The following is a 26,994-nucleotide window of genomic DNA, read 5'->3' on the forward strand; positions in this document are numbered from 1 at the left end:
AAGACAATTTTCCTGACTTTCGGATTGGGGGGCCAAGGCCCAATCTTGACACCTAGAATCTTGAATTATTCACAGAATGCCATAGGAATCACCACAGTGCTTGTATAATGCAGTTGGTCATTATATCATAAAAGCTACCGTATTTTTCGCACCATAGGGCACACCTGACCATAGGGCACACCTAGTTTTTAGAGGAGGAAAACACACACAAAAATATTCTGAATCAAATGTTGCACTAAACTATTTAAAGCAGCAAAGCGGGTGGCTCCTGTCCGCTTTGCTTCTTTAAATCGAGCCTCAGAGGAGGGTAGGAAGGGGAACTATGGCTTATCTAAGTCCAATTAATAATGCTGAGCCTGACTTATGGCCATCGAGATTAGCCTGGCCATCTCAGTGGAAATCTGGGGAGGCTGAGGTGGACTTTCCAGTGGTCAAAGTGTGGTTGTGTCTTCCTGCCTAGCAACTATTTCCTGCCCTCTTTCCCCCCTGCATCCCCGCACCCTGCTTCGAGGGAAGGAAGCGGAGCCATGGATCCTCTGCTCGCAACTGCAGTGGATTCCCTCCACTTTGAAGCAGGAAAGTGGGAGAGGAGCTGCTTACACGAGTGTAAGCTGCTCCCCTCCCACTTTGCTGCTTCAAAGGGAGCCCGGGAGGAGGGAATCCGCTGCAGCCACAAGCAGCGGAGGATCCATGGTCCCCTTCTTTCCCTCCTCCGTGGTTGTTTTGAAGCAGGAAGATGGGAGAAGAGCTGCTTACACGAGTGTAAGCTGCTCCCCTCCCACTTTCCTGCTTCAAAGGGAGCCCGGGAGGAGGGAATCTGCTGCATGGATCCCCTTCCTTCCCTCTTCCGTGGTTGCTTTGAAGCAGGAAAGTGGGAGAGGAGCTGCTTACACGAGTGTAAGCTGCTCCCCTCCCACTTTGCTGCTTCAAAGGGAGCCCGGGAGGAGGGAATCCGCTGCAGCCACGAGCAGCGGAGGATCCATGGTCCCCTTCTTTCCCTCCTCCGTGGTTGTTTTGAAGCAGGAAGATGGGAGAAGAGCTGCTTACACGAGTGTAAGCTGCTCCCCTCCCACTTTGCTGCTTCAAAGGGAGCCAGGGAGGAGGGAATCCGCTGCAGCTTCCCCCACCTCCCGGAGAGCCCACAGAAGCCGTGAGCTCTTTAAAGGGGCTGCGCGGCTTCTCCTGGCTTTTCTGGGAGGTGGGAGAAGGGACTGATGCAGCCAGTCAGTCCCTTCTCCCTCCTGGGGAAAAGCCCGCAAGAGCACACGAAGCTTGTGTGCGGCTCTTGGGGGCTTTTCCCGCCTGCCTCCCCCCTGCATTCGCTCCATAGGACGCACATACATTTTCCCTTGCTTTTTAGGAGGGAAAAGGTGCGTCCTATGGTGCGAAAAATACGGTATTTATTTGTACAAAACATGGCACTGTTGGCTACAAATGTCCTCAGATGATGTCTTGCAGAAGTGTTGGTTAGATAGTCTTTTCAGCTAGACATGCTTTCATTCTGCTTACTCTCAGAGCTTTATATTTTACCTTATTTCTTTATGCCAGTGTTTAGGAATGATAACTATGTTGAATATTTACTAATAGCCAAATTTGTTTTTATTTGTCTTTTTATTTTTCAGGTACTAAGGAGAATACTAAAGTCAAAGACACACTTCAAAAGTTGTGGGCTCTAATAGAGCCAAATTTTGAACAATGTTCTTTGACACTTTTGAGGTAATACAAAGTATGGTTTCTGCAGGGTCACATATATAAATCCCATGTTTTGCCTCACAACACCTCCCCCCCTTATTTTCTCTCTTTAGTTTTTCAGATGTAAAAGTGAAATTTAAAGAACACCCTACTTAACCATTGAATCAATTTTTATTCGGCTTTATATTCAGGATAAAAAAATCAAGAGGCAGACTATGAATTTTACATCAATTTGTTACTGAAGAATTAAATGCAGTGTATCTGTCAGGGGTCCTTTACCTTTATGTGCAAATTGGCAAATGGGGCAACATCTCTTCTGTTTATTGATCCACATTCACATCTGTATTAAGGATACCAGATTGCTGTCCCAGATAAATGACTGAGCCCTGCATGAATAGATCTACAAATCATGGGCTATAGTCTGACTGAGTAGAGATGGTTGTCTTCAAACTGTGTTAGTTGATAAGGTGGAAGCCAAGTTTCTTAATTTTTTTTTTTATCATGAGGAAAGGATTATATATTTATAGTTTTATTTATTACATTTCTATTCTATCCATCATCCCAAGGATCACAGACTGGATTACAATATAAAAGCACAAAAATACATAACATAGTAACAAGCAAAATCTCACACACACACGCACCGTATATAATGGTGTAGATTTGCCAGGCGCCTCCCTGGGGGGGAGCATTCCACAAGTGCGGAGTTTACCACAGAAAAGGCCCATTCCTGTGTTGCCGCCCTCCAGACCTCTCATGAAGGGGGCACACAAAGAAGGGTCTCAGATGATGATTGCAAGGACTGGGTTGGTTCATATGAGGAAAGGAAACGTACTGTGGTCCTGAGCCATTTAAGGCTTTATAGATTTTGCACCGCTCAGTAAGAACAGACTTGTGACTTGAATCCACAAGAGCTTTCTTCTTGCTCACAGATTGAGACACTGCCTCTCCAATGTACACATCTGTTCTGTGTTGACAGCTTAGCTTCAGCCAGCAATAAGGTCTGAAACAGGGTACTGCAGAGGCAGACAAAAGGTAACCCTGGACCCGCTAGATCCAAAGTTCCTTTGTTTTCCTGATAGGCCCCAGAATTGGATCCCTAAACTATGCCAGCCTGGAGGTAGCATAGTTATTACACTGATACAGAGAAAGTAGTTTTTAAAAGAATGTATAGAATATATTTCTTGTGTCCAGTGATAAAGCTGCATGATCATATCTCAATTTCCCTTTGAACTTCTGCTACTCCTCAGGGCCACATTAGATGTGATGTGAAAGATTCAGAAATGCAACCCCCGACATCTTATTCTTCTCCAAAAACAGCCACAGAGAGGGGGTAGGGCTAGATTTGGGTCACACTGCTAGTCTAAATCCTCCCTCTGGGAACTGCTATTCGTTTCAGACAGTAAAATATATAGAAACAGTATGAGTTTCACTCTCCACAGCACACTTTCCTTCCACAGCTAATAGCAGCTGGTGTATGTGTGAATTAGATTGGCCGTGATCCAAAGTGGGGGCGCCACAGCTGGTTTTAGCAGGAAAAAAGATGTTGAAAGATGCATTTGAGCATCTCCCATGCTACTTCTAGTTTGGCCAGCTCTTAAAATATAAAAAGGTAAAGGACCCCTGACAGTTAAGTCCAGTCACAAACGACTATGGGTTTGCGGCGCTCATCTTGCTTTACTGGCTGAGGGAGCCGACATTTGTCCGCAGTTTTTCCGGGTCATGTGGCCAGCATGAAATATAGGTCTGGCTAATTAAGCATAAAGCAGAAGGAACAAGGGAGGTCTGGCTGTAAGAGCAAAAATGGTGTATAGTGAGGCTTTAAACCTGAGCTTATTGCGGTTTTTGCTCCAGCTGCTTTCACCTCCCAATTAGATTCAAGCTGACAGAGAAGTGAAATCCCAGTTAAACAGAGGTGATCCTCAGATTGGGGTATAGTTCAGCACCCTTCACCCCCATATTCGTTTTGCCCTTTAAATCAGACTCCTACTGTTTATTCTGGTGTGGGGAAGCCATTGGCCTTCCTTGCTGGGGCTGATGGGAGTTGTAGTTTAGCAGCATCTGGAAGGCTTGATCCCTCGTTTGTGAGATTGAGTAGACCCACACTTAAAGTGTTTGATATGCCTCTGCCACAAGTAATTTGTTGCTTGTTGAGGAAGGCATTTTTTTCATAATACAGTTGCCACTGCTTAATCTTTGGGATGCTATTATATCTTATGTATATATAGAGTGGAGGCAGCTTGAAGCCCAGTACTGTTGGTTATGATCTCAACTGATTATTTTATATTCTTCTTGTTGTGTTTCATAGAGATATGTTCAAAAGTAAATGTAAGTCACTTGAAAAATACCGTTGTGCTGAAGATGAGTGGACTAAGACATCTTTTGCTGATTATACTGTAACATATGTGGACCAGCCAGCAAATTTTTGGTTTGTGGTCTTCAGGTGAGGTTTCTTATTGATGAGTCACATACAGACCATCTATATCATATTATAGTTTAACTGCTAATTCTGTTTGTGTGACTGAAAGCCAAGTGACCACATGTTGAAACATTCTTGTACTTGTTCATGAAGGTCATGCTTGAGGAATTCAGTCTTCATTAATTTCGATATGAAATTATCTGATCACCATCTCTAGAACTGACATGTGGATCAGAACTTTGATATTCACTAGATTGAACCCTTCTTTGAATGTTGTGCAGTCTAGGCAGTTTAAGCATGTCAAAATCTGCCCGTAAATAGGCATTTTAAATGTATTTTTTAAAAAATTAGATTCATGGTGGAAGTGACATGGAAATACAGTGGTACCTGTTTACGAATGATTCGGTTTACGAACTCCGCAAAACCAGAAGCAATGTCCTAGTTTGCGAACTTTACCTCGGTCTAAGAATGGAATCCAAACGGTGGAAGGGCACCAGCGGCAGGAGGCCTCATTAGGGAAAGCGCACCTTGGTTTAAGAACAGTTTCGGTTTAGGAACAGATTAAGTTCGTAAACTGAGGTACCACTGTATGGGTAAAACCTGCAAAAATGGCATGAATTGGAGACAGACAGATCCCCTTATCCTTACTTTACCCTTTTCTCCCTTTTATTATAGAGAGGTGTTTTATGTTCCAGAAGATATGATCATAGCAGCAAAGTTTTATTCTTCCATACCTACATGCGCATTGCATGTCGTAGACAATGATACATTAGAAGAAATGCCTCGGATCTTTCTCAGGGTTGCACCTCATCTTTATACAAAGAATAAGGTGATAAATACAAACATCTTCATAGTAATTACAGTACTACTAGCTTACTAACAAAATGATACAAAGGACCTGTTACTACACACTGATATAAATAAAAATTATTTTCCCCAGGTACTGTGAATGCAACAACACAACCTGTACTTCTTCATAATGTACAAGTCTTGACTATTGTAGGGCCATTTGGGGGTATACGGTATTGCATCAGCAGCTATAATATTTGCTCTTTACTTACCAGTACTTATTGTATCATATTACTTGTGTTAATAGCTAACAAAATTAACTTTAATTTCAGAGAGGATATACTTTTATGGCTGAAGTTCAAACTGGTGAGTCACCAGTGTTGGCTGGGAAATGGAGGCTTCGACTCATAGGTTCCTACAGTCCCCTTCCAGTTCTTTCTCGTGAGACTATAAACAATGTATATTCCATTAAAGAAGTTAAGGACTATTATGTACCAAATGCTAAGAATATTATATTCAGGTAAGATTGAGGAAACAGCAAAGGTATTTGCATATGTACCCTATTTGAGTGTCCATATGTTACTTTGAGCATATTACTTACTGAAGCATTAATGAGTAGTAATCATAGAATCATAGGATTTTAGAGTTGGAAAGGGACCGTGAGTGTCATTCTAGTCCAACCCCTGCAATGCATGATTATTTTTGTCAAATGTGGGGCTTAAACCCACAAGATTAAGTCTTATGCTCTGGCTAACTGAGCTGTCCCAGTAATGCTTTTGTATCTTTCCCCAAATGCACCACGATGGGTATTTCTAAAATGCTGGGTCAAGACCTGGTCTTTCTGAAAGTCAGACATGAAAGTTGTTTTTCTATCTCACATTCATCTCAAGACATTTGCATGATCTAGGAAATAAGGTTTATATTCTAAAAACATGAAGGAGCAAACCACACAGAACTCAGTAGTTACTTCTGTGCAAACATGTATGTGATTTTTCCTAAGGTACTCAGGGCTTTGCAACAGGCCTCTTTTTTATCATTTGTCTAATGTTTGTTCAGAAAGTTTATTGTAGTCAATCTTGGCATTTTAACTGCAGTTTCATTTCGATAACTGGTTTCCATAGCAACAAATGGCCTGTTCTAAACATATGTGTTAACTTTCATCTCAGAGCTTACTGAGCTGGGGCTAGGCTGCCTTCTTGAATAACATTATTTTAAGGATTGAGATCTTAGACTTGCTGAAAATAATAAAATCTGCCTCAGTTAACTATATACTTTTACTCCCCCTTCTCCTTCAGGTATTCAGTAAAAGTAACAACACCACTTATGGCTACTGTGCAAGTACAGACCTCCAAGCCAGATGTAATCATTAAAGTGCAAGTTCTGGACTCTGAGGAAGAAATGGTGCACTCTGTTGGGAAGGGTCATGCTGTTGTTCCTGCATTTTATTTCATATCTAATGAGCGGCCTCTAAGTAGCATGTGTAAGTATGGTAAACTGAATTGCTATGATTATTGTGGACAAAGAGACTGCCAATACATTCGCATGTGCACCTGCCTTAATAACTGCGTTAATAATTTGTGGCATACGCCAAGACCTCATTTAAGGATTAGTGACTTTGCTTTGTCATGCTTGCTGCTGAGTGATCAGGCTTGCATATTTAGAATCGGTTTCCAGCATATGGACCATCAGACCATGCAGAATGGGTGTACCATTCCTTGTCAAGTGAATCAAATTCTGTTTCCCCTCAAATTACCCTACAGTGGTAAGTTAGGTGTTCCAAGAGAGCCATATCTCATATGTTGCTACACCACATCTATTTGGGCATTGTCTCTAGAGATTTCCACTAGGGTGCTATTAGGAGTCTCACAGCAGCTAATAGCAGGAATAGCAAAGTCTGATGTGATACTTCCTCATTCTGATGGCTAAGCCTTACTTAGCACTAACAAGCTTCCAATCAAGCAATTATTTTGCCAAGACTAATCGACATTTATAAGCTCCTTATAAACAGTTCTGAGCTGTTTTTCTGGATTAATTATTATTCAGACGTGCATTATTCAAAAGAATAAAGAGCAAAGAGACCAAATTCCATTTTAAAATATGAATTATTCAACTTAAAGGAGTGGGCCATATGGGCCTGCCTGTTCACTGAAATATTATTATTTCTGCCATTATAAATTTAGTGGGTGAAAAACTGTTTGGGCCTTTTTGGTGGTGGTACGTAATTATTACATGCTGTCTTTGAAGAGACTTGGCTCTCTCAATTAGGTGTCAGATGAAGACTTCTTATTTTCTCATTGCATTTTAAATAGGTATTTTATCTAATTTTTATACTGTTTGATATCAGCATTTTGGAAGTTGTGGTTATCTGTATTTTAGTATTATATTATTTATTTTACTATGTGTTAACATTCCCTGGGAAGGTTTATGAAGGTTGGAATGTAAATCCTTAGAAAGAGTCAGTAGATAAGTAGGTAAAGCAGGAGAAGGAGAGAATTACAGAAGTAGATATAAAATTGAAATTAGTAAGACAAATGACTAAATGCTAAAATACTCTTTAACATGTTATTGCCTCTTCCAGCAACATCAAGTAAAGGTGGAGTTGCCCAAAGCACTCCCAAAAAGGAACCTGAAGTAGTTGCAGTCTCTAAGAAAAAAGGTACTGTGGCAGCTCAGAAGAATGTCAAGTCTGCAGCCAAGATGTCACAGGAAGGCCCAACTTCAACAGAAGAAGAAACTATTGTTACCCCTGTTCTTGATGAAAATTTATTTCAGCAGGTGAGAGATCTTAAATATATTTGTGGAGGAATTTTGAGAATAATTCCTACTACGTTGCTTCATAGTGTAATAAACATCGTATCCTAAACTTCCTGTGGAAGGTTGAACAAAGCAGTTCCCCAGGAGTGAACTCTTAGGTATCGTGTTTCCTAAGGGGAGCGTTATCTAAAACAAGAGGATAAAAACAAGGTTCAGGTAATTCAAGATTCCTGCTAAATGGGGGTTTGGAATTAGATGAAAAGGAAGAACAGAACGCTTTGTGCAAAATGGAACAAGGCACCACCAGCAGTGGGGCTATCTTGCCGAGTCGCCACTCTAGCATGTTAAAATGGTGCTTTTGTTCTTCCCAGGGCTACTTAATGGCCAAATGGAGGCACATACTTGTGGTGGCTGTATTCAGGTGTAACACAATACACAAAGCGCAACAAGCTGAATAATAACAACTGTAAATATTTTATTGGTTATTTCCTAATGTAGAGGTCTAGCCCAGTATGGGCAACATATACAGTTCATATGTACGGTATATAACCTATGAGACTAATTACAATATTAATACATTGCTTCTTTACTTATCTTTTCTTATTGTTTCGCCTTGTAAGTTCCTGTATAACACAATCCTTAGGCTTTCTTATTGTTTCTTCCTGTAAGTTCCTGTATAACACAATCCTTAGGTGAAAATAGAAAAGTCCTCAAGGTAACAAGAACAACACAGCTGATGTAGACTGCTGGCACTAGCTGGCTGGTGCAGGTGCAAACTGCTAACTTGGGCAGAACAAGGTTTCCGGATATCTCCCTTGTTTCACCCCGAAGGACTTCCTCAGCTGATATTAAATCTATACAATATAAATAAACACATGGTAATACAGTGGTACCTCGGGTTACATACGCTTCAGGTTACATACACTTCAGGTTACAGACTCTGCTAACCAAGAAATATTGCTTCAGGTTAAGAACTTTGCTTCAGGATGAGAACAGAAATTGTGCTCTGGCGGCGCGGCAGCAGCAGGAGGCCCCATTAGCTAAAGTGGTGCTTCAGGTTAAGAACAGTTTCAGGTTAAGTACGGAGCTCCGGAACGAATTAAGTACTTAACCCGAGGTACAACTGTACAATATTTGGTATTCAAGGTACATGTTCATATTATAATGTACAGTGGTACCTCGGGTTAAGTACTTAATTCGTTCCGGAGGTCCGTACTTAACCTGAAACTGTTCTTAACCTTTTGCGTATGTAACCCGAGGTACCACTGTATTGATGCTTATGTTTGTAATAAGCTGCAGGTTGTTTGGAGACCTCTGTGTAACAAGCGACTAACAACTCGAATATATAAGTAATATGTGCAAGTTTTCCTGTAACAGAGAGGGCAGCTTTTGTATGTCATGGTTTGCTTCCTCTCTTGTGCTGACCCATGCCTTTGCTGGGCACGGTCACCTGCAGAGTGAACCTGTAGGAAACAAGGAGTTAAGGGACATGCTTAAGTTGTCAAAGAGGCAGCCCAGTAATGCCTTGGGGTGTGCTCTGTCTTTCCTTGCAAGCAGCAATAGGGCACCGAACCCGCTCTTTCTCTTCTGCTCCTCCAAACCAAGCCCCCTTGTCTGGGGCATATAGTTGGGCAAACCCCACCATGGTATTTCTTGCCTCTTTTACCCACAATCCCATTCCATTTCTGCATTAATTTGTGCATTTCTAAAAATTATTCTAAAAGTCTTTTCAATATACATATTTAAGTGCATATTTTGATACTAAACAGCCTAGAACTGAATCTTAGCATTCAGAGAAGTGAAAGAACTGGTGGCTAGTTAAGTTTCAACCTGCATTTCAGTCTGAGAGGTTTAGATCAGGTTGTTTTGTACAGGAATTCAACACATTCAGATTCTTCAAGCACCTTATTTGACCCTTCTTTCCTTCCCTACAGAAATCCAAGATAGCAGTCAAATGGGTGGTGGCTAAAAACAATGTTTTTTAAAATATTAAAATAAGAAGCTGTGATTATTTCTGAAAAAAGTAATTTATTGCATTTGGCTTTTACAGCCTCACAAGTATATTATACAAGCCTCAGTGTTGCATAACAGTTGGCCACTTACTGAGAACCAATTGGTATTTGTTCAGGCACTGAGAGAACTGGAAAAAAATGAAATCAAAGGTGAGTGAGTGACTTTGCTACATGCTTTTTTTTTATTGAAATGCGTCATAACTGAAACACCAATTTCTTTGATTTCAGTTAGCTAATTATGTAACTTACATTTAACAGAATTGTATGAGAACTTACAAATAGCAAATTATTTCTGAGAAATGCCTTTAATACCACCCTGAGAACGTTTTTACTGAATGGTAGCACAAAACTTTATTAAATAGAGAGAGAGAGGTCAAACCAGAAAAAATCAATTATACTCAAGTCCGTTAAAACTATGGTGCTTAAGTCTCAGGGCAATCCTATGCATTTTTACTCTGAAATATGTGTCATGAATTTCAATGGGACATTCTTCCTAGTAGGTTGTTTTAGGAATTCAATAAGTCTGGAGTGCAAATTTCTCTGGGAGTAGCTTTTTTCTTCTTTAGTATGCAAGTGTACCTTATTACCTTTCTTACACCAAGACATTAGAAACAGTGTACTGAAATGAACAAATATGAACATATAGTTGAAGATGAACTGTTGCTCTGATACTACGAGAATGATGTCACAATTTATTTATTTATTTATTTGGTCTTATTTTTCCAGCTTCTACTTTGGAGTGCCATTTGTTTTGAATTATGCCCCCAAATGATAACTTTTTTACCATCCTTTATAATGATTGAAATAATTATGCATGTCAAAGGATATGAAACTGGGTTTTTTTAGGTGGTGATGGTTCTATCCAGGGCTGAGTGCGGCCAGCCCTATTTCCCTTATGGCTGAAGCTATTGGAAGAAGCTGTTGCCTGTGCTTTTTATTTATTTATTTTTTAATTTTCTGTGTACAATGGACTGTGTGTTCCACCTGGGTCTGTGTGGGATCAGCTGGCCAGCCCACCTTCCTTGTGACTGACTGTTCTTAAGACCACTCACTGTTATCCAACTAACTGTTCTTAAGTTCTAAGTTGTTGTTGTTTAGTCGTTTAGTCGTTTAGTCGTGTCCGACTCTTCGTGACCCCATGGACCAGAGCACACCAGGCACTCCTGTCTTCCACTGCCTCCCGCAGTTTGGTCAAACTCATGCTGGTAGCTTCAAGAACACTGTCCAACCATCTCGTCTTCTGTCATCCCCTTCTCCTTGTGCCCTCAATCTTTCCCAACGTCAGGGTCTTTTCCAGGGAGTCTTCTCTTCTCATGAGGTGGCCAAAGTATTGGAGCCTCAGCTTCACGATCTGTCCTTCCAGTGAGCACTCAGGGCTGATTTCCTTAGGAATGGATGCGTTTGATCTTCTTGCAGTCCATGGGACTCTCAAGAGTCTCCTCCAGCACCATAATTCAAATGCATCAATTCTTCGGTTATCAGCCTTCTTTATGGTCCAGCTCTCACTTCCATACATCACTACTGGGAAAACCATAGCTTTAACTATACGGACCTTGGTCGGCAAGGTGATGTCTCTGCTTTTTAAGATGCTGTCTAGGTTTGTCATTGCTTTTCTCCCAAGAAAATCCAAGTTACTTTTTGTTTATTTAAAATACCTCCTGACAGTCTATCATTATATTAACTTGGAAAAGTAGTGGTAGTGTTTTGAGTGTGAAAGCATCCATTTTCAGAAAAAGGCTGTCAAGAAGAGTTGCAGACATGCTGGATGTAGTCAAAATTATTTTTTATTCAAAGATGCTGATACAGTCCTGCATCAAAAGAACATGTCACTTGATAATTTCCAGAAAACGCTATTGTGTAAATGGAAAAATAGAAAACCACTTCTATAAGCTTTCATCTCTCATCCTAATATTTCATAATGTAAGACAACAGTGCCATCTAGGGTAGATTTTAGTGTCCAAATTAAGTAGCTAGGACAGAACATTTTACTTTTAAAGAGAAATTTACAGCAGTTTGTCATAAATAAGGGAGAGTGCATAATTTTAAAGACCTGTTTCCTAAAAGTAAACTCTTCGGTAACAAACAATTATGTAGCTCCAGAAGCATAAATGGAAAGTATAAATAAACACTACAATGAAATTTACACAGCACGTCCTACTGAAAAACATGAAGAAAGTGTAAGTGTCCTAAGTCCAGACATTCACAGCAACATGGAAGGACAAAAATCTGCAGGCTCTTCCAAAGGAGGTCGAAAAGTGAAGGAGAAAACAACTGAGAAGGCAGAAAAAGCTGCTAAAGAAAAACCCGTAACTGTTGTTAGGCCCGAATCACAGGTAATAATCAATAAACGCGTTCATAAAGTGAATTTACAAATGTTCTGAATGATGTTGTATAGGGTAAATTTCTTTATTTTTCCAGGAGTGAAGGGGAAAATAGTAAAAAAAATGTAGTATGTTCACTACTATTGTGCTGTATTTCAGCTCTGCCTGGGTAGGTAGCTGTCTTGAGATTCTGTATAATTGAATGGAATGCAAACTGAATTGAATTCAAATTCTATTTGAATTTACTGGAGCAATGAAATATTAATATCAGTCACAATTTGCATCACTAATGTCACCGTTGTGACAACTGAGAGGTTTTACAACTTGTTCTGCCCCTCATACACATTTCATTCACATCTTCCACTATCATAATGATCATCGTCTTTATTTTAATGACCCTTAATTTAATGACCCTTAATAGTTTTTGATTCCCCTTTCTCTACACCTCCACTTGAGGGTGGAAATACATTGCCACACTTTTTAGGGTGTTCTCTTCTCTCTATCTACTTGGATCAACTCAAGTGGCCTCTCTTGTTTATTTTCATTAACTTGTTTCCATCCACATTTCTTCATTTTATATGGTGATGGCCTGGATAAGCCAAGTAATACTAATTATCCACAAGAGCCCCCTAGGCTACTTGGTATCTTAGCTATGGCAAATAACAACCATCGTCAAGCATTTGTAAATGGAAAAAGAGCCCCCCCCCCTCCTTTCAGGCCATTGATGTGCTGCAAATGATTAGTGCCCATGATAAACATAGTTCTACTCAAAGACTTCTCATAGTTTGGGTAGCAGAATCACATGTTCTCTTCCCTCCCCAGCAATTACCCCATCTGTCTCTTGGCAGTCATATGCTAGCCATGAATAAGGGCACTCCTGAACCGCAGTTTAGAAACCAGGTTTTAAAACAACTCACATTGGGGTTCACTTCAAATCCAGCCCTCCATTGACCCATTACTGCTCCTGTCTGCTAAAGAAGATATTGACTGAAAGCAGCCTTTGCTGCATGTGTCGGGGAAACAGACTAGTTTGGGGGATGGTAACTCTTGTGGGTTCCCTTGCAAAGTTGAGCACACATACGTCAAATGAAACCAGAGGGAGGCATTTGGCATTCTTTGACAATAACAGTCTATCACAGACAGTGCTTCTCGATAATGAATTGGCTCTTTCATTCATTTGAGAGTTTCAAAGCAATATGTGCTCTTCTGATTTTGCTTTGTGCATTTCATTTCCAGCAATCTGATCCTAACAAACCCTCCTGGATCTTGCGTCTAGTCATTGAACAAAATGAAATAGAAGCACTGGATTTGAGGAAAGACACTGAGAGAGCAGATGAGATCAAAGCTATGAAGCAAGCATGGGAGGCTGCGGAGCCAGGAAGAGCTGTTAAGGTAACCAGGGCTTATCGTTTTACACATGCATTTAAAATGAGTTCTGAGATTCAGCAGGGTAGTGTGGAAATGCCAACCAAAAAGTCAAATCCCTGCAGAGATTTTTTAGTATCAAACTCCTGTTTGAAGAGTGAGTGCTGAGGCTGAACTGAGAGACTGATTTGAATAAATCACGGTAGGCAGCTAGGCACTGAAAGCCCTGAATTTTCATCTATGCTTTACAGTGCTGGCTGGTAACATTCTGACTTGGTTATGGCTGCAATTTTTAACATTGGTGTTTTCATCACAGTAACCAACATGAGGTGGCTTACAATGGGTGCAATTAAATTTTGTGCCAAAGCAATTGCCCTCTCAGCAGAAGCATTTCTGCTTGCTCACACATGCCAGCTTATGAATAAGATTTCTTTTTTTGGGGGGGTGCACAGTGAATGTGATGTCAGGATGTTGGAGGAGCTGGGGCAGAGCTCAGCACAGTGGCAGCACAGTGGCAGCACAGCTTCAATGGCTGTGGCTTCTCCTGCTGCTGCCGCCACCGGCCTGGGCCTGTTTCCAGCCTCTTTCCCCTCCACAGCAGGAGGAGGAAGAGGAGAAGGAGCCGTGGCTATTGAGGCCACACTGTGCTCGGCTCCATGCTTTGGACTTGGGGGGGGGTGTTCAGCCCCTAGGAGATGGCACCCCTGTGCTTGCCAGACAGAAGGATTTCCCACCCCTCTGACTTTTCTAGGGGTTCTCCTGATCCTCCCAAGCTGATTTGGGAAGAGGGGGGAGCAAGGGAGTCGTACAGTGGGACTCATTACTCATTGCACTGGATTCTGCTAGCACAACAACTTAGTTTAATCCAGCCTAATATGTTTAAAAGACAATACCAGTCACTGTTGGACTCAGAATGCTGCATTAGATGGGCCTTTGATCCATTCCAGCAGGGCATATTTTATGTTAATAATTGAGCATCAACATGACTGCAAAAACAAAACAAGGTGTTTTTCTTCTATAAGCATTAATCATCTCCCCTTTTCAGTTGCTTTAAAAAATATTGTGCTTTATTCAGTGCATTTTCCATGTAACCAGTTGTTTTTGTTATTTAACAGCTAGTAGTCAAACAGCTTAAAATAGCATAATTTAAGGAGAAAATATTGATTTTTTGTTTCTGTTCCTGTCACTCCAAGCACTGCAGCTGAATGTTGTGACATGAGTCATTTACCCATGTGTGTGCTTTAATTCAGTGACTCATCATTCAGTTGTCAGCCAGACCTCCATCACTTATTAAAACAATTAAGCCGCTCGGCTCAAAATTTAAATGATACGTTCTCTTGGTGTGCAATGATAACATGCTACTGTTGTACAGCCAGACCAAATCTGAAGAGATTGTTGTTTCGTATGCCACTGCAATTACATGCATGTGCCTATGTTGCTATGGTAACATCATAGGCAATACAGGAAGCTGTCTTATGCCATGTCAGGCTTTTTGACTATCTATCTGTTGCTTGCCCTAACATTGACTATGCCTGGAATATTGTGACCATCTTACCAGCAGCGGCTCTATTATGGGGCAATGGGCAAAGGATTGGGTGAGAAAATACAAACTTATTTCTTTGTTTTTGTTCTCTAAGATAGTATTCAGCTCAAAAACAAACTAATGGTCAGACAGGGGAGAAGTGGGCATGTAGCAGACATGCAGTGATTTAGACTTTCCTGTCTTCATATAAGTGCCTCACATGAAATAGATGTGTTAGTAGATGCAGGGCCATCTTTACCCAGGGTGTGGGGCACTCAGGCACTGAATTCTGGGGGGTGCCAAATGTATACCTACTGCTGTATACTAGTCCCTCTCGATTGGTGACAGTGAAAAGCAATGGAGTGAAAGTCCCCGCCCCCCTCCTCTGTTGCTCTGCTACCCCGTAGTGTCAAATATTCTTGATGAGTTAGGAAACAAAAGCAGCTTTTTCCACTGTGTTGTTGTTACAGGTGAGTGATTTCCCCTACCAAAAAAAGCTCAATAACTTTGAGTTTGCCCTTCCCAGAAAAAGCTCAAAAGCTCAATAAAAGTTAATTTGGGGGCAGCTAAACTAATTTTTGGGGCACTGGGTAGCACATATGCTAAAGACTGCCCTGAGTAGATGTGTCTCCTAACATAACCAGTGAAGTGTCAAATCCTGGCTTTCTGTAGCATGCCTTTTAGTTTCTTTCTCCATACAAAGTCAGACACAATAGCTGCCTTTTGGAGTTGAAAGAAGACAAGCACCCATCACCTGCTCATTGGAGCTGTCTCCCCTAATTTTGAACTGTGTGTTTAGCTACTCCCCGCCAGCTTGCCTCTGGTTTTGGATTCTGCTCCACTGCTCTCCTGTCTGAGAAGCCGGATCCTCCCCCATCCCATCTGCATGACAATTATTGAGATCATTTCTCTAATTGTGACACATTTTTTGTTGTTGAAAACTTGTGCCTCCAAAAAAAGGTAATCTCCTTTCCCTGAGTTCAACTTATTTGAAGGGGGAAGGGAATAATAGCTTTCCAGATTACTTTAAGAAAAATGGCATGAGTGGAAAAAAGGGAGTGACCACCTACTCATTCTCCATCACAGACAACAAGGTTATGGATGACCTTGCTTTGTATTGCCTGGCTTTTTGTAGATCTGCCTCAAGGACTGCTTTATCAGTCATTTCAAAATTATAAAATATAGGGGAGTATTCCTGCCTGGCAACCTTTTCCTGGAGACTGTCAGCCATGAAAGGACCTCCTGTTGGCAGGATTTGATTTGGAGCAAATAGGCATTCCAAGGCTACAGTGTGTTAATTTGGACTCACATTATTGCAATAAACATCAATATTATGTGGGAAAGGAAGGGAGGGTTTAAAAATTGCTTCACCAGTTGTCGCTGTATAGAAGAACCCTATTTCCCAATGTCCCAAGTCTGTTTGCAGTGCCAACCCAACAACAAACAGGCCAAGCCAATCTTGTTTGTTTACATGTGAACTGGGAATCATAAACAAGATGTTGGCTTTGGAAGCATCTTCTAAACAGACTTGAGGGTGGGACAACTATTATAATTGCTTTTAGATATCCATGCTAGATACATGTTGGTATTGATAAAACCAAGAGGCTTTAAATCCATGTTGATAGCCAGTGCTTACCAGTGCACGGATGCATAGAATTTTTATGATCATATTAAGCTTTTAGCCTAAAATTCTGGCTTTTGCACCTATAGAATTCATGAATTATTGAATATATCTTTTGCCAGTGATAAAAATTTTCCTATATAAAAATGGCTTGATAATTAATATAGCATGCAGTACTTCAAATATTTGCAATAAAACTCTCTTTGCAGGCTGTTCAGGAGCGCATGCAGTTTATTAATAAATGTGCTCGGAAAGGTTTAGTTGCGTCTGAGGCCGACAGTGTCAGCACTAGAGTGAGTTCAGGAGAAACAGGTATGTGTATGCCTACATAAATAGGGTTGCCATATTTTGAAGACCAAAAAAGAGGACGCTATGACGGCTATAACAGCCACTCAAAGCAAATGAATGCAATTTATCTCAAATTTTAGCACTGAAAGGTGTCCTGGAAAAAGAGGACACATGGCAAGCCTAAAATAATACAAGCTTTCTTACCTATGAAAACCTTGAAGAAACTGTTTTCAGGTGTAGGATTTGTGGAATGAAATAGTAATTTCTATCCGCCATAAAATGGGTGTTGCTTTTCAAGTCACTTCTAAATATACCTTGCTTTTGGAATGCATTTTAGCAAAAATGTTGTTGTTGTTGTTTAGTCTTTTAGTCGTGTCCGACTCTTCGTGACCCCATGGACCAGAGCACGCCAGGCACTCCTGTCTTCCACTGCCTCCCGCAGTTTGGTCAGGCTCATGTTTGTAGCTTCGAGAACACTGTCCAACCATTAGCAAAAATACTGCAGTCTAAACTGTTATTATTATTTATTAAATTTGTATACCGCCCTATACCTATACCTATACCATCTCAGGGTGGTTCACAACATAAACAACCATGTTGCACAGGTCCCTGATCCAAGTCAGGGGCAGCAGCTTGGAGGAAGGATGTATCCCTCGCTATGTTTTCCTAGTGAAAATCCTCCTGGCAGTCTGACATTTGGCCCAGGAGGGAGGCTGCTCTTTGTGTCCATATCAACTCCCCTCCTGGGAGCTTCACTGGCCATTTTTGTTGGGAGAACAGCATGGAAGGAAGGATTAACATCCACTGTGTGACTCCCAGTCAGAAGGCCTAATGGCTCTTGTATATACACACATATTTAATCATGCACTTAAGGTATCTGTCTTTCTGTCAATTGCATTTGTATCATTTGTGTATTACTCATACAACTAAGTTCTCTGGGCAGTTTACATAAATTACAAAATATAATTCACAGTTGAAACACACTGAAATAAGATAAGCTGCAAAAACAAAAAAGCTGAGCAAAAAAGCAACTAAAGCAAGCAGAAACCTAGAATTTAAAATAGTTAACACTAGCTTAAAATCCCTTGCACAAAAGCTGAAGCACTCAATGGGTTGTAATTATAAAAGGCCTGGAAAAACAAGGAGGTCTTCTTCTGGTGTCATAAAGACCATAGTGAAGTGCCAGGCAAGCTTTTGGGGGGCGGGGGAGAGATTCCATAAATGGGGAGATACCACCACTGTTATGTACTGAGTTGAGTAGGATCCAAACTGCAGCAGTCTGATTGGTCCTAGAACAATAGGATTCAGAATGCAGCAGTCTGATTGGTCCTAGAACAATGCAGCAGTATGATTGGTTGGCAGGAACCACCCAATCATGCTCCAGATATGAGTGAATCCACAACCTGATTGGCTTACAGTAGAATTGCAGAATGAGCCAATCATGTGCAGCCCATTGTGTAAATAATGTATATAAAGCAGATACTTTGAGGGGACATTCATTCATTCCTCCTCACCACTATGAGCTGAATAAAGAGCATGAAATCACTTTGTGACTCTGAGTATATTTCAACCACCTTTCCCTTGTAGCTGTTTTTTCTCACTTAATTAGGTAGGAAACCTGGAGGAGGGCTTCCAAGGAAGTTGCAGGGTCTGGACAGATAGGTATGAGGGATGGTGAACTGTCAGGTAACCCAGCCCTAAGTCATTTTAGGGCTTTAGAGGTTAAACCCAGCACTTTGTATTGGTTCCAGAAACATAGGTGTCAACGTTTTCCTTTTTTAAGGGAAATTCCCTTATTCCGAATAGGATTCCTTGCAGGAAAAGGGATAAGTTGACAGCTATGCCCAGAAATGGAGTGGAAGCCAGCTAATTAAGTCTGTAGCCTAGTGATTGGAAGGATATAGGAAATATGGCACAAGGAGAAAGGCTTACACCTTGCTGTGCAACCAGGGATCTCATACATAGATAGACATGGTCTGGAGGTGCAGTTTCATTCAGATGGGTAAAAAATTGTTAGCTTTGACAGTACTGACAACCTGTTTCTATAGACTGGGATAGAGCCCAAGCTCTTCTACCAGGCAGCAGTTCGGTTTGGGTAAAGGTGACTTCACTGGTCATCTGATCATCATGTCACTTTGCAAATATACATGCTGGTGCATATTTATATCTTTGGATCAGGTCAATATATAACTATCATGTCTGGGATAATATGGTACTAAAGTTTTGACCAGTTTCTCTTTTCTGGCCAGGGACTGCTTCTCCTGTTTCTGAACTAGTGGTGTCCCCCGCTGGAGTAGTTGCTGAAACGCAGCGGAAGGAACCTTTAGACCTCTCTCCCTATATTAGGTAAATTGCAGCAAGTGTTTAAAGTTTGGTTACAACATATATATTTTTTAATGTGTAAAAGTTAAGAAATGTAGGGTTGCCATATTTCAAATGGTGACGGAAAAGTTGTTGAGCTTTTTGGTTTTGTTTTGCAAAAAAATGACTTTGATGGAAGTTCGGCAAAATTGACATCGCCAACATGGGTTGCCATTACATCTTGAAGGTTTTACCGATTTCCACCTGGACACTGTTGCCAAATGCAGTATTCCCTATATGGCCAGGAAATTCCAGACATATGGCAACCCTAAGAAATATTTTAAAGTACTCATCTAGCTCCTATGGTTAGTTGTACCCCATGAAGTTATCCCATTAGCACAAGAACTCCCACTTGTGTGATGGGAATTCCCCTCTAGAGGGCTGAGAACACAACATGCACTTGAGAAGTCCATTCCGCTCAATCAAAAGTCCTTTTGCGAAAAGGATGGCTTCCTCGGATACAGACCTTTATATGCCTTTATATTTAGCAGTACACCGTGTTGTCTTATTTGTGCCTAGTCCCATTTTCTAAGCATGTCCTGCTCCCAAAGCTATGGAGATGGAGTGGATCTGGATCTGAGCTTCCGAAATCAATTCTAACTAAGCAGCACATCAAAGGGAACTATTTAATCTCTGCTTTACCCACAGAAAAACACTACCTGAACCTGTCTTGAAAAATGAAGCTATTATTCAAGAGCAAGAGATGCGTAAGGCAGAAGAAATAAATCATTTTAGACAATTTCGAGAGATGGTTGGAGAACACAGAGGGCAAGAACACACAGCTAGGAATCAGTTGAAGCAAAATGTACTTGATATGTATGACAATCTTCAGGTAAGTATGCATAATTCTGCTAATCATTTGAATAAATGTCTTATTTATTTATTTATTTATTTATTTATTTATGCATGCTTACCTGTTACGTTTTTGCTCGGTTCATATTTTTCCTGATTTCCTTTCACTTCCTTTTCTTCTTTTTCTTTTTTTTATCATCAATCCAAATTTGACATGCTGAGGACAGAGAGGAAGTACAACATGCAGTTATAGTGACCATAAATAAGAACAACATGATCCTGTGCTTGTTTACTCAGAGAAGTCCTGCTGGGTTCAATGGGGCTTGTTCCCTAGGCAGTTTTTTTAGTATTGCTACTTTGAGTTATATATGAACAAGCAGCCCCTAGACACACATCTGTAAAAAACCTTCAGTATAATACATCTGTGTGGTCATTAGAAAAATAAAAACTTTGTGAGAAAATATACATGAGCTCTAGGCAACTAAAATACTCATGCTTTTATAAAAGTTGTGCAGCCCACAGTATTGAAGAGATAATACTTAGGATTTTTTATTACAGTACCTTCTATGCTACTACAGACTTCTGGGAAATAACATCTTGTAATAATTTGCATACACATTTGATGTGTCTTATACTTTAGAACATTTGTTGCGTTTTAACATTCTTGTATCAAGATGCAGAATTTTTCCATAGGTAGAAAAGGCCTGGTGTCAGATAATAAGTAAGGAATTCATTGTGCAGTTTTCTTGGTTGTGAAGTAAGCGTTACAGAATTTTAGAACACTGAAATCTGCTCAAAATATTTGGTTGTTGTTTTAGGTATACACCCAAGATATATAAGTATACACTTGAAAAGGCAAATGATAGTTTCTCCCATTTGATATAATTAAACAAAACTGACAATTAAGCCATGTAATTGAGAAAAGGAAAGGACCCACATATTTATGGACTAAATGAAGTACTTAAAATATCACTAGAGAGGCGCTAGATTTATTATATACCTATAGGTTTAATTTTGAATGGAGTGGATGTGTTTGTCTTTGGATAGGCATCCTTAGATGAAGCACGAGGCAGGGTGCTCAGCGTCCGGGAAGCATACAGAGCTAAGCTATTAGAAGCTGAGCGCTTAAGATTAGAAGCACTAGCAGCTGAAGAAGCCGCTCTTCGAGCAGAGCAAGAAAAGAAAACCCCAGATGTGCAGAAGAAGAAAAAGGGAGGAGGAAAAGGAGGAAAAGGAGGGAAGAAAAAATAAATTTGCTTGAAATAGAAGCTGGGTAAACCTCCTTACTATTCAGAAAAGAGCACCAGTTTTTGCAGTATTTTGGAATGCAATTCTGTCTTTTTTCCAAGTGTTATTTTTGAAATCCATTTATAATCTTTAAATGATGTTGATTTTTAAATTGATTTTAAAATTGTAATTGTATGCCATTACTTTGGCATTATATTTTTATGCTTTAATTGCAATAAATGTTTGCAACAAAATTACCAATATGCCTTTCAGTATTGTCAGACAGTTTTTAGAATAAATGAACATCTAAATCAAAGAAGTCTAGCGGAATGGAAAGGAGAGCTACCTTGGTACCACCCTCAACCTTTCTGCCAGGCCAAGAGGTGGTGATACAAGTAAAAAAAATCCTGAAAAAGAAAAATCTGAGCAAAACGTGACCACGTGCCAGCTTCTGATTGCCATTTTGCTATATATTTATGGATTTTATGAAGTGCAATAACAGCTCTAGAACCCCTTGTTGTAGAAGTAACTTTTGGGGGAGGGGGGAAGGATATATGAATCTAGACACACAGCCTACAAAATACAATGCACAGTAGAGGAACGCTAAAATATTCTTAGGAATCTCAGTATTGGTATTTTGGGCTGTCTTTGTTCTTCACCTTTTCTAGTGAAGAGAGAGAGTTTGTGAAAGGTTATGCCTAGCGTTACAAAAAATTGACAAAAGATAAGGATGCCTGATTCTCATGTGTGATAACTAAAGGAATGTTTACAAATTATGCTCAGAACATTGGTCAATGATATATTTTTATCAGCTTACTTTCAATTCTCAAGGAGCTAGTTTCATCCAAATCCTATACATGACCTATCATTTTTTCATTCTTTGTTTAGTTCTCTACCAACTGAGAGTATTGTTTCCCAGTTAGTACTTTAAAGGAGTATGGTATGTTCTGAGATTAGCTTGAACAAATGCTCTGCAAAATCCTGTCATTTAAATCAGAAGGATGGCAAGATAAATAATTTTGCTTTGTAGAAATGCAACAGAATAATCCGTGAATCCAATTTCTTTTAATGACACAGGTATTAGATCCCAGAACCTTTCTCACACTACCAGGCATTGCTTATTGGCAGTGTGTCCTAGCCCACATAGGTGAGCGCTGACTAATCTCATTCTGTGGCATTGCATCTGCACTGGCCTTTGTTTTATCCAGCTGGAAGATGTTTCTCCCATAAGCACCCTAGCTGGATGATGAATAGAAAGAAAAGGAAGCAACAAAATACTTTTTGTCCCAGAAAACACTCCATTCTATTACTCCAAGTAAGAAAATTTGTTGCTTAGAAATAAATACTGGGGGATTGGCAATCATAGATGGTGAGTGTTTTGCAGGCTGGGGTGGTAAATAACTTCTGAAATTGGGTTGGCTCGGGAAAGTAGCTAAGGTATTTCAATTTTGTAAAGTAGTTAGACTTATTTTCCAAGTCAGTCTGATGTTGGCTGATGGGAAATCACCCATCACTACTCAGCACTCACTTTCCTGAAACTTCTTTACTGAAATTCACCTTTTAGCTCCTCTGCTACATCTTCTCTGTCACCAGTGTATTTCTCAAAGTTAGTATCTTATTTGCCATCCCTATTTTCTCCATCTGTCCTCTGTGAATGGCCGCATACGAAAGCCAATGAAGTCTTCCCCCATGCACACAATAGCAATACCATTTGCACAATCACTGCATATTTGTCAAGCATCTTTTTCAAGACTTTAGAGATGTCCTGTGGCAACAATATTGAGGCTGGTGCATTGCTTGCCTGTAATCTCTCTTCTCTAATCAGCAGTAAAAACTGTTGTGTTTTAACCTAAGGGCCAAGGGCCAGCTCTAAGGTTCAACAACATTATCAGCATGGATAATCTGATTTTAAGCAGCTGCCTGTGAATTGAGAATTCTAGTACTCTCCTGGCCTTTGATAGTTGTGTGAAGCAGTCCTGTAACTACACCAAGCCCCTGTTTTTTACTCAAGTTGTACTGTTGGAGGCTGGGACCCATAGTACTTATCATTTTCTCCTTTTGATTGATTGATTGCTTGCTTGTGGTGTTTCAAAGGAGGTCGGGGTGATTAACATGGCTTCTCCCTCCCTCCCCTCCTAAGACATCACGTTTGCATTCTGAACCAACAGGATGGAATCTTGGTACTTAATAAATATTAACTAGTAGCAGTAGCAAGAGTGTTGTGAAACCCTTGCTTCCTGCAGCATTACAGTGCTATCTTGGTTCTTGAACGGCTTGGCTCCTGAACAAATTGAGTCCCGAATGCCGCAAACCCGAAAGTAAGTGTTCCGGTTTGCAAACGTTTTTTGGAAGCTGAACATCCAACGTGGTTTCTGCAGCTTCCAATTGAGTGCAGGAAGCTCCTGCCGTCAATTGGAAGCCGCGCCTTGGTTTTCGAACGGTTCCAGGAGTCAAATGAACTCCCGGAACAGATAAAGTTTGACAACCAAGGTATAGGGTTGTATAGGGATAGCTCAGTCAGTAAGAGGATGAGACTCTTAATCTCAGGGTCATGCCTTCAAGCGCCACATTGGGTGAAAGAGTCCTGTACTGCAGGGGTTGGAATAAATTAGGGTTGCCTCACGTCCAGGAAATCCCAGACATGTCCTCTTTTGGGGGGCCTACACACCCATCTGGGGGATGTTTACATTTATAGCAAGTGTCTGGGGTTTGGGGGTTCAGTTTTGGGGGGTGCAGGCAGCTCAGGCGCCGGCGGCTCAGGCTTCTTTGCATGCCGTGGCTGCTGCCAGTCCAAGCCAGGGAAAGATGGGCATGGGTGCTCTGCACACTGCAGCCACTGCCAGCCCGAGACGGGAAGAGAAATGCATGGCAGCCGCACATACCCGCGCATCCGCCTGGCTTGGGCTGGCAGTGGCTCGGGCTGTGCTCTTTTTTGCTCTTCAAGATAAGACAGCCCCAGACTAAATGATCCTTGTGGTCCCTTCCAACTCTGTAATTCAACTTCAGGCACATTGAGTAATGATGCTGTGAGACTCTGAATGGGAAGAGAAGAACTAAAAATGTGATTCTCTTTGACAGGCATGCATGCACACACACTTGAAAAGTCTGACCTTATTTGTATCAGGTGTAGTTCCTTTTGACCTGGCCCTGACTTAAGGTGGGATTTGAACTCTGTGCCCACCACCATCCAATTATTCCTGAACATTTGCATGGTGGGAGTGGGGGGAGTAATGGGAATCAGAGAGGTCTCACTTTCATACTGGAGAGACCCTGCAAGGCCTCTTGTTTAATGGGAAATAGCACCTGTATAGAGCTTGCAGCTTTTGTAATTATATGTTCCATAATGTCTGGGAGGAGGTGATGCTCCATTCACCATTTCCAACTAAGGGGAAGCCTTGCAGGGCCTCCATTGATCATTTTTCTTAGTTTTTATTTGTATTTTGAATTGCTTTCAGTTGTATGCTATGTAATTCTGTTTCATTCACCTTTGTATATTTTGTTTACTTATTTTTTGTTGCTTCCTTCCCTTGTTATCTATTTGTGTTAAATGTATGATATGTAAAGGCTGCAACATTCATTGAATTAGCCTAATAAATTAATCAATTTAGAACATTTCGCTTGACTAAAGGTGCCTCTAATTAATCAGGCCACAGGTTGTTTCTTTATATAAAAAAAGTATTTTTAATGCACACAGTTATAAAAACCAGTGTGCCAGTTTAGAAAGGAGGCACTCCTTTTCTACCATGCGGCAACTTTTTTGCTGCTGCCTAAAAGCAAGACTTTTATAAGCACAATTGTATTATCATATGCAAATTTATGCACAAAAGTATTGACTAAATCTTACAGGATTAATCAACTACATTTTTTATTGAATGGCAGCCCTAGTAATAAGATCATGAGAAATAAAGTGATTTTTAATAAATGTAGAAATTGCTTTTTCTTATTACTCATGACAGATATGAGTCTTACAAAAACCTGAGGAGTAGGGGTGGTCACTCTAGGCTGACATGGTCAGAGTTGTGGTCACAGGAAAATGCTTCCCTTCACAGATGCACAAAGCTCAGTGTCTTACAGGTGTGCCAACTTGAATAAAATATTGAGGTGCCTAGGTAAGCCCCACCCCACATAAGCAATCACATGACATGGTGCACACACACCATTTAAACGGTAAGGCCCATCAACTTTGGGAGCCCCTGGCCCCCACAAATATTTTATTGGAGGGGGCATAGACCCCTTCGGCCCCTAGAAGTTGGCTCCTATCTTACCATACTTTTAAGTACAAAGCTGTAGAAGCACAACTACACAGAGACCCAGTTTCACTATCATTACACAACAGAACAGTCGGTAGTTACAGGTTGGCAACAGGGTGTTCATAAAAACACCCCTTGCATGTTGAGGAGAAAGTGGGATTGTGCTGGCTGGGCCATGCCTCTCTGATGGTTGCAAGTTCAGGCTCAGTGGTAATGGGCCCTGCATGTGTGCGGATGTACAGACGTATGGCTCCTCCAAATGATGGGAAATCTTGATTGGCCCGGGACTTCCAGGAGTCCGTGGAGGAATGTTGAGTTTATAATGCCCGCTAAGGCTGAGCTTGCGACCATGCACTGCAGGGAGGGCATATCTGGCTGATGCAAAGGGCCATGGCTGGACGATGCAATTCTCATGTCCCCTCATATTGTGGAAAGGGATTGTGTGTATTCCCTCCCCAAGTACTGTAAGTATAAGCAAGGAACCATGCAACATTAATCCAGATTGTGTCAGGCTCAATTTAAATAAATGTGCTTATTCTTTTTAAGAAAAATAGGAAATACAGATCAACAAGGGAGGGTAAAGGTGCCTTTCAGAGAAAAAAGAAGCTAAAAAGAAAATATCAAACTAAGGAAGACCAGACCACTATCCATGCTGAGCTAAGAAAAAGAAGAGCAAAACCCACGGTTGAAGCATGTACAGACCACCACACCTACTGACTTCAGAAGGCCTCTGCTATGGCATAGGCCCAGCTATAGTCAAGCTTTGTGTGACTAATGGGCCAGGTGTGTGCTTGCATCCCTCCATATCAGAAGCATCCATCAGGCTCAATGGTAAGCAGTTCACATCTCCATCTGGACTGACCATCTGCGTGACTGACGTGTTCAGCTCTCTCTTGCAGGATTTGAAAAATAGAGGAACTCACAATCTCTTAGCCTATTAATACAGTGGTACCTCTGGTTAAGAACTTAATTCGTTCCGGATGTCCATTCTTAACCTGAAACTGTTCTTAACTAGAGGCGTGCTTTCGCTAATGGGGCCTCTTGCTGCTGTTGCGCCGCCGGCACACAATTTCCATTCTCATCCTGGGGCAAAGTTCTCAACTCGAGGTAATTCTTCCAGGTTAGCAGAGTTTGTAACCTGAAGCGTTTGTAACCTGAGGCGTTTGTAACTCGAGGTACCCCTGTACTTGACTTTACCTTTCACTTTAATGCCACATTTAAAATGCTCTAGTGCAATGTTAAACCGGATTGATACAATGAATTATTGGTTGTAGCCACCTATTTATTTCAAATAATTGAGAGGTAGCATAAAGCAATGTTTGTTCATTTACCACCCTTTTATAGTTCAATACATTTTAGATAATATCATTCATCTGTATGTCAGAGGCTGTCTCTGTATTTATTTATTTTTTAAGGTGGAGAACTGATCATACTATGTTGACATTTGTCAAGGTTATTCACTGTATACAGCTTGAGCCTTTCCAAAAGTGTTGTTACAAATATTTAATGATTTGGTTCCCAAAATGGCAATGTCTTCTTGGTGGTTCTACAAATGGATTTCATTTCCCCCCAGTCAAATGG

At 40.8% G+C, this 26,994-nt stretch overlaps 1 protein-coding gene across 4 annotated transcripts in view; it reads left to right on the forward strand.

The window, feature by feature from the left end:
- ADGB (androglobin) overlaps positions 1–26,781 on the forward strand; it is a 64,801-nt gene extending 38,020 nt beyond the window's left edge. For 3 of the 4 annotated variants that reach the window (XM_083607568.1, XM_083607570.1, XM_083607571.1), the window contains 13 exons: positions 1,623–1,716; positions 4,001–4,135; positions 4,787–4,940; positions 5,233–5,420; positions 6,196–6,380; positions 7,479–7,675; positions 9,705–9,816; positions 11,815–11,999; positions 13,224–13,379; positions 16,705–16,807; positions 19,033–19,129; positions 19,793–19,976; positions 20,984–21,420. In XM_083607568.1, coding sequence (XP_083463694.1) covers positions 1,623–1,716; positions 4,001–4,135; positions 4,787–4,940; positions 5,233–5,420; positions 6,196–6,380; positions 7,479–7,675; positions 9,705–9,816; positions 11,815–11,999; positions 13,224–13,379; positions 16,705–16,807; positions 19,033–19,129; positions 19,793–19,976; positions 20,984–21,187 — 1,994 coding nt within the window. In that variant the 3' untranslated portion in view covers positions 21,188–21,420. Of the gene's footprint in view, positions 1–1,622; positions 1,717–4,000; positions 4,136–4,786; positions 4,941–5,232; positions 5,421–6,195; positions 6,381–7,478; positions 7,676–9,704; positions 9,817–11,814; positions 12,000–13,223; positions 13,380–16,704; positions 16,808–19,032; positions 19,130–19,792; positions 19,977–20,983; positions 21,421–25,959 lie in introns of those variants that run through there. The other variant, XM_083607569.1, reaches the window with a different exon arrangement.
- Positions 26,782–26,994: the final 213 nt, after the last annotated feature.

Source organism: Podarcis filfolensis (assembly GCF_964270895.1).
Source record: "Podarcis filfolensis genome assembly, chromosome: 3".
NCBI lineage: Eukaryota > Metazoa > Chordata > Lepidosauria > Squamata > Lacertidae > Podarcis > Podarcis filfolensis.